Consider the following 15,148-nt stretch of genomic DNA (forward strand, 5'->3'; position numbering starts at 1 on the left):
TGAACTGTTTTTAGAAGGTTATGGATCCATTATACGGGGATAATGTCTGTATTTTAGGGAAGGTTCTACCAAATTCTCTGTAAAATTTTCAAGTCGAGATTTTTAGGCAGTCTAATTATAGGAGTCTAATGCTATGATTAATTATGAATATTTTTATTGATGGAATTATTTTCATGACTAAATAATCTGATGGTTCAGTCAGCTCCGCCCAAAGCATAAGAGCAGCTAGAGAAAATTCGCTAGATCTGTGAGTTAAAATCATATAATCTACTGCACGTTCATATATAGATTTAAATGCAATTCTTTTTTTTATGAATAATTTTTATGGTTATTATTAGTAGTATAAGTATTATTAAATTTTATTATTATTATTATTATTATTATTATTATTATTATTATTATTATTGTCATTATATTTATTATTATTATTATTGTTATTTCAATTATTATTATTATTATTATGAACATTGCATAATTAATTTATGCCGTTACAACTGATGTGATTTAATTTTAGTATTTTATGTTAATCAAATAAAAAGTATGATTGTTTGAGTATCATATTATTTTTAATATTATTGATGCTAAATATATATTATGGCTCGGGATAAGACAACAGTAGAACATAACCACCTCATGGTTGCATCAGGATCGCATATACACTGGTATAAACTAGAGACAAATAATAGAGAAATTTTCGGTAATGTGCCCTGATCAAACACAACTCTCTGGCTTATAGAATTCTGATTTTGCTAGAGGAAAGGTCCCTAGTCGAGCATTACTCTCTAGGCGTCGATTGTATTGGTATTTAAGTGATCAAATTGGAATTAAGGACCCTAGTCGAGCTTCGCTCTCTGGGCACCAGTCTCTTTTGAATAAGAGAGCCGAGAAGCTGATAGAATCTGGGATTTAGGGTTCTGCCGAGGTACTCGTCTCATTATATTAAAAATTATATTTTTCTAAGATTATAATATGACACATATTTATTATTTTATCATATTCTATACTATTTATATAATTATTTTATATATATGACTGCTTTAATTCAGACTATATGATTTTAACTCACTCTTGAGACTGACAGTCATCATTTTAATTTTTTAGGTGACTGCTAGATTCTTCGCCGTCCTTCTCTTTTGACAGCCTGACTTCTTTCTTCTTCGGGCCTAATGTAATTAATTTTATTTACATCTCTGATCATTTGAAATCTAGGCTCTCTGCAATAATAATTTTAAATTTTAAAATTTTATTTGGCATGTTAAACCTATGGGAGAAATATTAAACGATTATACTTATGGACTGATTTAATTATATTGTTATTATCTGAATGAATGTTAGTAAATGAATTGTTGATATATTTGACTAGTATATATATATGTTTTTTTTTTGAATTATTGATTAGTCAGGCTTGCTATGATTTTCAGTGGCCTTAAGTCTACCCATTTTCTAGCATCTGTCGCGGACCCACAAATCGGATCATGACAATAAATAAAACATAAACATTAATATCTAATAAATCCGTTAATGAAAGTAGATTATCTTTCCATTCATTGCAAAACTTCCATGATCACTTTCCGAACCAAACATGAATTTTTCGCTGAATTAAAATTTATTTTATTCCATCAATTTATATGTATCGATTCATTTACCGATGTTACTTAAAAATTAAAAGAAAAAAGTCTATATGGTAGTAATAATAAGTAATATTCTTATAATAAATATGTTTGGGTGCTGAAAAATGATGTTAATCTAGATGAGTATTAATGAATTTGTATATATTATATTTTGTTTTCAGAATATCATATTTGAAACAAGACTCGCTTGTAGATGATTACGACTGCATCCTTAGCCCCAACTTTATGCAAAATATAATTCTGAAAAAAAATAAATTCTTCAGAGAGTTTAATGCCAATGACAATCTGAATTTAAATTATGCATCAGTTTTACACTCTACACCGCTTAGTAGCACACAGGTGACACACAAACTGTGTCAAACTTAATTTCCAGTGATAGGAACAGTAACAAATTACAGTTATAGGATGACTATCTTTCTTTTTGATCAAATAGGATGACTATCTTAATATCATACACTATTGCATGCACCTGACAAATAGTTGCATGTATCAACTTGGTCAAGTCCCCCTTCCTCCTTTGTAAACTTAAACAAGAAAAGGAGAAAAGGTAAAACATTTTTCAATTTTTGTTTAAGAGACAAGGCATTCTGCAAAGTAATCTTTAGTTGTTCCTGCAGTGGCAGGAACTTTAGCAGCAGTATTTGCACTGTAAAGAAACTGCCTAACAATGTCAATGCTAGGTCTTGCCACAAGCTTCTTCCAAGCATCATCAGCTTTCTTTCCACGCTTGCGAAATACTTCAGTCGCATCGATCCGGTGAATATTCCAGCCTTTTACATACTTAAGTCTATGGATCTTCTCCAGTTGACGACGGGCTAACTTGCAGTTGTTATGCTTAACTTCAGATATTGCCTGTTGAAGTAGTCTAGCACAGTTTCTTTCATCAGAGAATGCTTCAGCTTTTAAATATTTGTCAAACTCAGGAACTCCGATCGATTTCCTGATACCTTTCGAGTAATCAGCGCGGGGATCGAATATATTCCTCACCTCTTCGATCATTCCTTTCTTAACCATTTGGTCCACTCGTTTCAATAGGAATTCTTGTAAAGCATGCATCGGAACATCAACCCAAAGAAAGCAGCAGTCATATTTTGACCGGAATCTATAATCTGGATCATCTACCAAGGCTTCAATGTAAGAATTAGAGCCTCCAACGACTATTGGAAGCAAGCCTCTAGTCGAAATTGATCCAATAGCTTGGGAAGCCATGTTGCAGAAATCTTTAGCTGTGAAATCTACATTAGGATTAACTACTCCTAACAGGTGATGAGGAATACCGGACATCTCTTCTTCAGTGATTTTATTGGTAGTAATATCAAGTCCTTTATAAAGTTGCATTTTATCAGAATTTATGATTTCAGCAGGGCATTGGGTTGCCAAGTCTAGAGAGAGTTTAGACTTGCCTGTTCCCGTTGCGCCCATTACAATCACCACCTTTGGTTTCTGCCATCTCGGAGTAACAATGTCCATTTTCAACCTGCCAGTAGGAACGTCAAGCGTGTTTTGATGATGATGTGTTTGTTGGCAAAATGACATGGATAATCTCATGATCGTCGACCTGTTTAACAAAAGAGCTGTGTTATTACCAATTCAGTCTAGCTCTATGTATAGAGCCAAAATAGAACAGAAATTAAGTAATGAAAGATAATGTAAGATTAAAGCTAATTTATACAGTCAAGCTTAAGGAAGAAATGAGATATTCCTTCAAGAAATAACCTTACCATATATTGGTATAAAGCACTTGAAAAAATTGAAGCTTTAATCCATTTGTATGAAGCCATTGTATGCATTGGTATTTATAGGCATGTCTGCAAATGGCTTATATTCCCATAAGCCAAAGAAACAAAGCAGAAAATAAAAATATCTGGACCATTCAAGGGCATGAATGGACAGAAAAGAATCTCTTATTTAGGGTTAAGTATTATGAGGTAAATAATATATTCTGATCCTTTGAGATTTGGCTTAATTAATATTTTCAATCTTTCCTCAAACTTAAGTGAATATTCTATTAGCTAAAACAAATTTTATTAGAAACTAGAATTAAACTATGTCAAAAATAAAAATTAATATAAGATGAGTTCAATATTTGATAAAAAGTTTAAAAGATTATAGTTAGTTTTATAAAAATATATCAAAAAATTTAATATAACAAAGACAAGACAAGGAACAATGCATGCATTAAATAAAAAATTAAGAGATAAATAATAGTTATTTCCGATGATAACTAGTCAATAAAATTAATTATCAAAGGTGACATCCTTAGTTGATTTAAACTCCGAAGTATATAAAGAGATTAGTAAAAGCATCAGATGAGAATTCACTATGATCACTAAGTCGGTAAAAAACTTAAAAAGTTTGAAAGTGATGTCTAAATTATATGTGTTTGGAGCGATAGAGAAAAAAAACTTTATACTCTTGCTTTTCCACAGACGACACAGATTATGATGGACCAATCTATAGATTAGATCGTGACCTGCTCTTAAGGTATTGTTGCTTCTTTAACTTCTTATGGTTTTATCCTTTACAAGAGAATGGGTCCTTAAGGGAGAGACGATACTAAACCTTATAGGCCTCAAATCTCTCCGACTCTTAATCAATGTTGGATACCGTCATCACTTGATAATAATAATGATGATGACGATGATGGTGATTATTATTGAGGTTGATTTATCATATGATACAACAAACAATAGAACAGTAAGAAAAAAGATAAATAACATTTCTAATTGATATGTTAGTAATCTATTGTAATAAATATGTGTTATTCATTTATCGAATTGGTATATAAGTGAAGATATATATTTAAAATAGACAAAAAAGTTTATTCAAACAGAATATAATGGTGGGATCTTTACTCTCTTAGTAAATTTGTTTCACACAATTGGTGAAAATGACTCGATTAATTTAGAGGGAGACTATCAAACAATTTTAAGATTAGCAGTCAATGAAGATGCTATGTGCTTTTAAAGGAAGTGTAAGGAAATGGTACTTTTTCAACCTTAAAGTGGTATTGAAATAATTGATGAAGAATTGCAAACTTTCTTCAAGATTATTCCTACAGCGACAAGGGACAGTAAAGCCTGGTTGGAGTCGACTATGAACGACAGACAACTTTGTCTTAGCAAAAAAAGTTAAGAACATCCGATTCCTTGAAGCAAGTGGGGGACGTTTTTTTTTATTTTTCTTATTTCCCAAGGAGATGGCATAATATAGAGATTTTTAAGTAATGCTGTCAAGAGAGAAAATTGAAGCTGTCGCCTTAAAAATGGCTTAAAAAGCCTTGAAGAAACTTACCACATCCCAAGTGGTGACGGGTGGCTCTTTGAAACAAATGTTATATTGGCAACCTCCTTACTCCTCATATTTGTGAACGCCCCATAACAATCTGTCCATCAAACTCGGCATCATGAAGACAAAAGAAGATAAGCAACGTGAATTTGATTGAGAATATGTGGACTGTGAAGAAACTAAATGAGAAACTATCATAGATATGGCCCCAAAGAAAGCTATTTTGTTTTATGCAAAATGGATTTGAGCTATCTATTTGTTAATTGTAAGAGCGATTTGGTAGCCTGCCTATTTGCTCCACTAAGCATCAGCTATTTGTAGTTGCAAATGGTCCACTTATAGATGAAATTTGAAATTCCAATTGCTTTGAGCTTCTTAACAATATGGATCATTTCACATATTTGTATATATAGAGAATGTAAAAGTGGTCGCGGATAAACTAGCAGAAGGTAAAATGATTGCATATTAAACTAACGAAGAAGGGTTCTATTGTTTCACAAATGACTTGCTGGAATTCCCAAATTTCATCTCTACTTTGATTTTTGCAAAGAGCAAACTGTGACTTGTATTCCTAATATTTTCTTAATTATTATTATGATTATGTGGGTGCTAAAAATGATGCACACACCTCTGATTCACTAATCCTTACTTTCAATTAAAAATTAAAACTGAAATTAGTGTTGGGTTAAATGTAAAGCATCAAGGGGATGAGAGTTTTATATGCAATGTTGAGAAGAAAAGGTGTAAATGATAAGAGATATTTAACTTTTACCGAAAGGAAGGAATAGATTAGTGAGGTGCACTTTATACGGGAAATGGACGGACGAATCCTTTGGTTTCTGTTTTCTGTTTTCTATTTTCTTTACAGGTCCAAAGCACTATAATAATCTCCCTCTCCTCTCCTCCCATCCCTTAAAAGTGTATTGGGAATTTAATTAGAGGAAACAAAACAAAAACAAAGTCCAAGCACTCGTATATGCAAATTAATGTTTGGGTCTATTATGGCTTGAAAAATGAGCAAAACTTGATCAATAACAACACACCTAAGTGCATTTAATTTTTGGGGTTTTGAAAATTCCTTTCATGAAAAAGTCAATCCACTTTTGGATTGTTAAGTCAAAAGAAAGAAAGAAAAAAAAAAAAATATATATATATATATATATACTGTTTGATTGAGATTTATATGATTTGTAAAATTCATTTATAAATTTAGCTGAGCAGACAAACGGAGTGGAAGGGGTGTGCCACTGCCACTAACATATTTTGGTTGGGTGGTTAGGACCACTGTAACACTTACTTATCGCCACATTCAGAATTAAAAGATGCGGTTGTTGATGCATATCCAGTAGAAGCATATATATATATATATATATATATATATATATATATATATATTAAAGTTAGGATTCTGACCGAGGCAGAGGGGCTGGGCCTTCCCTTCAAGAAAGAAATGGAATCGAAGGTGAATGGTCGCCTGGGATTAGCAATGGACTCACTGGCAAATAAAATACTGATTAGTGTCTGACTATGCCCGATAGTCCACCATACCATAAAAACAAAAAGATTAATTACATTTAAATATCTAATCTAAATGGAAGGGAATAACAGTAGATAATCTCATAACTCCTCAGATCAGGAATCCTACACTCCCACAAGAAATGTTACAATGACACTTTTGTATATATATAGAAAGCAGCTCTGATTTTTTAATTCCTTGCCTGCCAGAATATCGCAAATTGCTGTGCCTTTCTGCTTTCTTGGATCATGCAAATCCATAGCTATAGTTGACAAACATTGACCTTGTATAAGCATCTTAATTTTTATGTTCCAAAAAACGTATATAATTAAATCAAAGAATAACGCATCATCACACCAGTTTGTAACGTTAATATACAATCAATTTTTTTTTAGCCGACACTAATTACTCAATCCGACCTAGTATTCAGGCTAAATATAATTCTATCTTTAAATCATGATTGAAGGTTGAGAAAAGCTATTTCTTCCATTGTAAGTAATGGGAGCTTGAAAATTTGGAAAAAGAGTCGCCTATTTGTTCTCATAGATTGATCTAGGGTTCCTATAATTATTTTATTTCTATGCAAAACCCATCAAGAGACCTCACGATCTTGCGTGTTTATTGCATTCATCTGATTAACAGCGTCTAAGGAAATTTTTAAAAAATACACTTGTTCCATGTCATTCTACGCGTCAGTTTGGATTTGGGTCAAGTAACTTACCCTTCTTCTTCTTTTAAATCATTTAATTTTAGAGACACCCAAGTCCTTTTAAGAAATATGTTCATGTAAATTCTATCATTAGGTTATTGCAGTAATAATTACTGATACAAATGTTTGTGTTGAAACAAAATGCAAGTTTATGAAACATATATGAAATTACGGCGATATTTCCACATATTAAGAGTACTGTAGGAGATATTTTTATTTTTTCTTCAGAGAATCTTCAGAATTACCACTGCTATAACTTTCAATTCATATCTGATCATCAAATAAAATGCGAATAACCGGTCCTCCTCTGTTTGAAACAAGGAGTGCTTCCGGTACTGTCAGTGCTTAAACAATTTTTTCTTCTCTATATATGGAGTCAATAAATATCAACGAATACAAATGGAGTTTATGTTTGACAATCTTTAAGATCTTTGACAGTAATTGCAGCCTGAACTCATTTATAAATACAGAAATCGCATCCGAAAAACACAAGTGAGAAACTGTACCCCAAGTATTGGCCAGAAATCAAAATCCAAAATACAGTATCTTCCGCAGCAGGTGTTCTTTATTCCGCGATAAGTTTGACCTGTTCAGAGAATAAAACCTTTGCTCGCAACAGTATGGAGAAATGGTTTACTGCATTTGGAATTCGTCTTGACATGCACAGTTTTGGGAATTCTGATTTTTGAACTTAGGGTTAACAATTCCTAATATCTGAATCCTCGTCGTCCTGAGTTTTATCGTTTTTAATTTTAAACGGCGAGGAACTTTCAAATTTTTGGATAATTATTCCGTATGTAATTTAATTATTTTCTACAAATATAAGTTTCTTTTCTTGTAACACTAACAATTATTCCTTTTTATTTCATTATAACTGTCACTATTTCAAATATAAAAAAAAATCTAAGTATCAGCCACTTTTATATATTTAATGTATATTATCTTTTTATTATTTTTATATTGAAATAATGTATAATAAATTTTAAAATATCTATAAAATAATAAATTAGTCTAATTTAATTAGTTTCTTTTTATAATAAATTTTTTAAATACTTTCTTAATTCGAATGAATTATTAAAAAGTAATAGTTATAATAAAACAAAAAAGATATTAATATTGACTTTTTTGAAAATAAGAAAAAAGAAGAAAAAACAAAACCCTTGCATTTTAGGGCCTTTACGCATAAAGTCTAGCTATTGCTTAAAATGTTAGCTAAACTCCACCCTACTTGAAAATTGTAGCTAATGTTCCCAAATTCTTTAATTTTTAATTTATACGAATTTTAAGGATCACATAAATTTATCCCATAATATTTTATAAAAATAATATATGAAAAGTTGATATGGGATGTCTATATGAATTCTTTTGAAAATAATTAAATGTGAGATTTATGAGACACATCAGTAATACGTGTCTCACTATTCTTTCTCATATGCAATAATAAGAAAAATATTACTTTTTAACTATAATTATTGAATCTCTTTCTTATTCACCTTTATGATTCATCTCTCTTTCATTTCTATCATTATTAGAGCATTCTCAATTATACTTTTTATTTTAAAAAATATAATTTTTATAAAAAAAAGTATTTAAAAAAAATATTCACATGTAAAAAGTAAAATATTTTATTTAAATCCAATAGACTCTTTATATTTTATTATATATCTTTATTTTATTTTCATTAATAGTTTTAATTTCTCTTTTTTATATCAATTAATTCGAAAGCATAAAAATTTATAATACATTTATTAAATATTAAGTAAAGAGTGAAGTTTAGTTTTCTATATGTATATAGTCAAATTGACTTTATCTTTAAAGAATAAAGAGTGCATTGAAGTATCATTTTATGATATTACTCTTTAAAATAAAGAGTTTGATATATATAAAAAAAATACATTAGAGATGCTTTTATAAAATGAAGAATCTCTAATTACATTTTAATTGTTATTTCTATAATTAAAAAAAAAAAAAAGAGTAAATGTCAGGCTAACTTTTAACTACACTAAATATATACAAAAATAGACATATAATTAATTATTTAAATAATAAATATATATCAATTACTAATTTAATCATGGAAGAGCCTATTGGTCCTCTTCATCTTATTCTTTTGTAATTTACAATATTGGCAAACATATAATTGACAAGAACAGAACCATCATAGGGAAAAATTCGCAAAAAGTGTTAATCATTTTTTTTAAAACGATTGTTCTCCAAAACTAATTTTAATCTGCAAATTTATTATTTTTCAAAATTTGGGTGCGAATGCAACTCTAATTACATGCAATATTTCTGTACCTGTACTATTTTTATCTCTTCCATTGTCATTTCGTTTTTTCATGAATATTTGTTCATGCATATCCTTTTTTAATGAAATTGTTCTTGCATATAGACGTCTGTTTGTATAATGTTTTGTATTGTTTTATGTTTCCAATTCGATAAGATTTGAAGCATTGCATAGGTTTTATTTTATTAATCTTGCTCATCAATAACAAATTTAAAATCTCTATACATCTTTTACAGTGTGAAAGTAAACGAATAAGTATATGGGCATATGACAATTCATAATAAACTATACATGGAAATTGTTTTGGGAAAGGAGAGTACAAGTTTCTATTCTGATCGATTTGTCACTTAATGCCAACTCGAAATATTTTTCTATTTATGATAGTTGTTTATCACTGAACAGCAACTGATAGCTGATTTAGTCATTTCACTTGTCTACTTTTGGAATTGCTCTTAGCCTAAATAGATAGATGGACCTGCTTTGTTACAGCTTTCAAACAAAGATGAAAAGAGGAGGGAGGGCAAATCTTATATTAAGACAAGATATTAATTATTCTGAGATCCATTAATAGATATGGAATATAATGGATGTACTTCCTTAGGCTAACATCATCTTTATAATCTCCCCAGACTTTGGCTTTTTAAATTTGTGAAATTATTGGGATAGTAGCTTCCTGATAGAGCTAAACCTATTTCTCTTACACATATATCCATCGATTAAACTCCATAACTTTTTTCATGTGTCAAATTTCTAAGTGAAAGATGATTTTTCTATACATGATTATGCAGCAAAAGAGAAAGGGGCACTTATCTGCATCATTGCTGCTATTTTTGTCGCCTATAATTATGGTTTTATTGAATTGATATAAATCCCGGACTATAGCCTTTATAGGGATTTTAATCTTATATAGGTATACAATTAGTAGACTTCATTGCAGCATTCAGATGTGAAAAGATAAAGAAAGGCCTATTGATTTATGCTGTAAATGGCAAAAGAGGATGGATTCTTTTTGGGATGTATATTATTGATAAAAAAAAAAATAGGACACGGGTGCCCCCCTAGTTAGGCTTTCATGCAGTTAATCTAAAAGAAATCAAATATGACTCCAAACTCTATTATGCATTTTAACTTGGCTGAAATGACAAATCTATAATCATTGAATTATTTGAAAATTTTTCAATTGAATTTAGCAGGCTGTGATTGATGCCCATTACGTGAATGTAGACAAATATGAAGTATCATTATTAGAATTCCGTACGAGCTGTCGTATTATTTTTTTACATAAACGAATATTATACGAAACGTGTTATACCAATAATCTCAATCACATCGAAATAAGAGATAATGATAAATTATCTTTCGCACAAAATCTATTTAATTAGATGAATAGGCCGTTATCTAACATCAATAAAATAAGTAATTATATACTAACATCGACCATAGATCATGAATGGTTGTGGAATGATGGTTGATTGAGAAAGTGAAGTGTATAAGTTAGAACTAGATGTGTCCAATTAGACCCATAATGCTGGTAGCATAGCAATCATTCGTTGGTACATTGCGTAAATGTATTTAGAAAGACAGTAACTAATCATTTTGCGGTACAGTAAATCTTCACCAGCCAAAAGATAAATATGTCGGCAAGAAGCAGGAGCAGGAGAAATTAAATGATGGAATCCAACTAGAATTCCTACATTTTAGGGTTACAGTTTTACAATTTACTTTATCTGAGTGAATAACCTTTTCACCAGTATTTGGGTAAGAGTGTAATTATGTTTTATATTTATTATTTAATTAACTTTTTTTATTACAAATTATAATTTGTCAAGAATTTCATAAATAAAATACAAAGTTAAAAGTATTTGTAATGTTTTATAGTATATAAACTTTCTGATATACTAAAAAAGTAAGAAACATTTTATGGTTGTTTGTAATGTTTTCTAAATTCCTTTTAATTGATTCAATTTTTGGGTTAGCTGAAGTGATATATCTTTTTTAAATTGTTTAGTTTTTCTTTCTGTGAATCTCTTATTTGGCATGTAGATGACAGAGTTTGAAAAGTAATCAATGCAATACAAAATTTACCATTCTGAATCGGAGAAAATAATTAATCGATTTATAACTTCAGGTTATATATATTAATTTTTCAAAATGGATGGTTTTTCAATCAATCGGTTGAAGTTTTATACATATTAATTTCTGAGATTTAAATTTTTTTTTTGGTACGTATGCTTAACTTTTGACACGTAAAATTTTTACTTTGACATGTGTATTATTTTTAACACATAGGATTTAAGCTTATGTGAATTTGTATGATTTTTTCTATTAAGTTATGGATTAATAAGTTACATTTCTAATTAAACGCTGATTCTAATCCTAAGAAATAACATATTACTAATAAGTTAGTTTTTTAATTAGATAATGATTCTAATTATAAAAAAATAATATTTTTAAATATTATATTCACTAATAAATTAATTTCTATATGTACAACAATTTCTAATTTTAAAAAAAATAGTAATATTAATTACATTAATAGTTTTAATTTACATAATATTAGAATCAATAAATAAATATTTGATAGGTCCAAATTATATATAGATATTTAAAATATTTTAGAGCTTTAATAATATATTTTCTATATATAATATGGTGAAAATATGTGTTTTTACGTTACTTAAACTTAATTGTCTATTTTCAGAATATTAGCAAAAAAGGAAAATATGAAGCTAAATATTCAAAAAGAAATTTAATTGAACATGTTCGTGTCAAGGCCCAAGATCCTGACCAAAAATTACAAGGCCCAATAGATATTTTAGTCATTTTGTATAATTAGTAGGATTTATATTAAGAGTTATTTATGAGATAATACTTGGTGAAAATAAGGATATTTATACTCTTATCTATCCGATACACTTATATTGGTATATTTATCTCTAGAGAGACTTACTTAGATGATGACTCTTCTCTATATATATCTCTACAGACTTAGTTATAAGGGGAGGAGGAGAGCTCTCTTCTATCTGCTTTCTACATTTGTCCACCATTATTTTTTCTACAGTTCTTCCATAAACACTTTAGTTTAGATTTCATTACTCGTTTTAAGATTTAAGGAGTTTTTCAAGAATTGGATAGTTATTTGAAGAAATTCTGAATTTAGAAGGAGCTTCTACTTTCTTTTTTTATGTCTTTCTATTTAATACCATGATCATTGAGTTAAATATGTTAGGCTAGTTTTTACAAGTGTTTAGTTTAACATTTTTACTTATGTATGAACCTTGTTATTTGTTTATTTAATGAGTGATTTCTTTATCTTCATATCTTTATTAGTTTCAGTTATTATTGTTAGTAAACTATCATATTAATTTAGTGATAATAGTTATTATGAAAATGTTTAGGTTGAATGTATTAGAAATATCATCTTTGCTTCAATATATGTTGGTAAAAGAAATTTTAGTGACATCATTAGCTTGAGTAATTAAAGGAAAAGACACATCACTACTCATTCATTAGATCTATACTTAAAGTAAAACAAAGAGATTACTAAGTAAATGGCTAGACTAAAAAATGTATTTAGCATATAGTTTTCATACATCACATCATTGCGTATTTACTTTATAGTTTATTTAATTTACTTTATGAATATTATTTTCTAAAAAATACTGATTTTGAGTGTCTATATTTACTTTTATTATTTTGTGTTGATAATTAACTTTTATAATAAGTGGCCTTATAGTTCTTTGAGAGATCGACCTCATGGTAAACTTATCTTAAGAACGGTTCGTGCACTTGCGAGTACTAACTTAGACCATCAATAATTTAAAAATAATTTATTGATAGTATTAATTTAAAGATAATATTAATAAATAAATATTTTATTAATGCAATAATATAAATAAAATTTTTAAGAAATTAAAAATATTTTAAAATAGTTAGTTTGCTATAATTTTTAAAATTATTATAAATCAATATTAAATATTGAACAATTAATTAGATTATATTTATAAATTTAATTTTTTAATCAAAATAATAAAAATAGCCGTGCAACACACAAGTAGATGACTAGTATATACTCAATTCCGAGACCTAAATTTTTTTTGATATATGTGCTTAACTTTTGACACATAAGACTTTTATTTTGACATGTGTACTACTTTTGCCACCTAGAATTCAAACTTCTGTGCAATTTTATTATTTTTTTAATTAATTTATTGATTAATAAGTTACATTCTTAATTAAACACTAACACTAATCCTAAAAAATGGTATATTTATTATATTTTTTAATATTGTGTTAACTAATAAATAGTTTCTTAAATTTATTAAATAAATAATTTTTTAATTAAATAATAATACTAGTTCTATTATTAAAAATAGCATATTAATTATATTTTAATATTGTACTAACTAATAAATAATTTTTTAATCAGAAAATGATACTAATTTTATCTTAAAAAATAGCATATTGTTTATATTTTAATATTATATTAACTAATAAATTAATTTTTTAATTAGACAGTAATTTTAATTTTATAAAATAACATCTTAAATTATATTTTTAATATTTATTTAATAATAAATTAAATCTTAATTATATAATAAATTTTAATCCTAAAATAGTAATATCAATTATAGTATTAAGTTATATAATACTAAAATTAATTAAATATTTTTAAAAATAATTTTTATATTATTAAATTAATAAAATTATAAAATCTTAAAAATTAAAGATATTTAAAAATAGTTAGTTTGTTATTATTTCTTAAAATATTATAAATTGATATTAAATATTAATTTTTTATTAAATTGTATTTAAATAGTTAGTTTCTTATTATTTTTTAAAATATTATGAATTAATATTAAATATTAAATTTTTTATTAAATTGTATCTATCAGCTTAATTTTATTTTCAAAATGATAATAATGGTCATGCAACGCACGGGTAAAAGACCAGTATATTCTAGAATTTAATTTTTTTGATATATATGCTTAATTTTTGACACATTAGAATTTTATTTTGACATGTATATTTATTTTGACACATGAGATTTAAGCTTATGTGTAATTTTATAGCTTTTTTTATTAATTTATTTAAGTTACAATCCTAATTAGAGACTAATTCTAATCCTAAGAAATAATATATTAATAATTAATTAGATTTCTAATTAGACAATGATTAGTTTTTTAATTAGCTAATGATTATTCTAAAAAATATATTAATTATATATTAATAATATATTAACTAATAAATTAGTTTTCTAATTAGATAATAACTCTAATTACAGAAAATAATATCATTAAATATTATATTTACAAATAAATTAATACTTTTAATTATATAATATTTCTAATTCTAAAAAATAGTAATATCAATTATACTGATAGTATTAATTTATATAATATTAGATAAATTAATAGATTTTTTAAGATAAATTTTATATTATTATATTATAAAATTTTAAAATTTTATTAACAAATTAACGATATTTAAAAATAATTTATTTATTTTTATTTTTTAAAATATTATAAATTGATATTAAATATAAAAAATTTATTAAATTGTATTTATAAATTTAATTTTATAATTGAAATAATAATATCGTGCATTACACGGGAAACAATTAGTATATATTAATTTTTTAAATTTAAAATTTTTTGACAAGCGTGTTTAATTTTTTACACGTAGAATTTTTATTTAACATATTTTTTATTAATTTA

At 27.1% G+C, this 15,148-nt stretch overlaps 1 protein-coding gene across 1 annotated transcript; it reads right to left on the reverse strand.

The window, feature by feature from the left end:
- Nucleotides 1–1,908: 1,908 nt before the first annotated feature.
- Nucleotides 1,909–3,386, reverse strand: LOC8266786 (adenylate isopentenyltransferase 3, chloroplastic). Its single transcript, XM_002533018.4, has 2 exons — nucleotides 3,353–3,386; nucleotides 1,909–3,189 (listed from the first exon to the last, which is right to left on the reverse strand). The coding sequence occupies exon 2, from the start codon at nucleotides 3,177–3,179 to the stop codon at nucleotides 2,202–2,204; it is 978 nt and encodes a 325-aa protein (XP_002533064.2). The 5' UTR covers nucleotides 3,180–3,189; nucleotides 3,353–3,386; the 3' UTR covers nucleotides 1,909–2,201.
- Nucleotides 3,387–15,148: the final 11,762 nt, after the last annotated feature.

This window comes from Ricinus communis, chromosome 1 (assembly GCF_019578655.1).
Source record: "Ricinus communis isolate WT05 ecotype wild-type chromosome 1, ASM1957865v1, whole genome shotgun sequence".
In the NCBI taxonomy this organism is placed as follows: Eukaryota; Viridiplantae; Streptophyta; class Magnoliopsida; order Malpighiales; family Euphorbiaceae; genus Ricinus; species Ricinus communis.

Bases quoted from the DNA above. Each gene is read 5' to 3' on its own strand.
- LOC8266786 (XM_002533018.4), bottom strand. From the start codon at position 3,179: ATGAGATTATCCATGTCATTTTGCCAACAAACACATCATCATCAAAAC.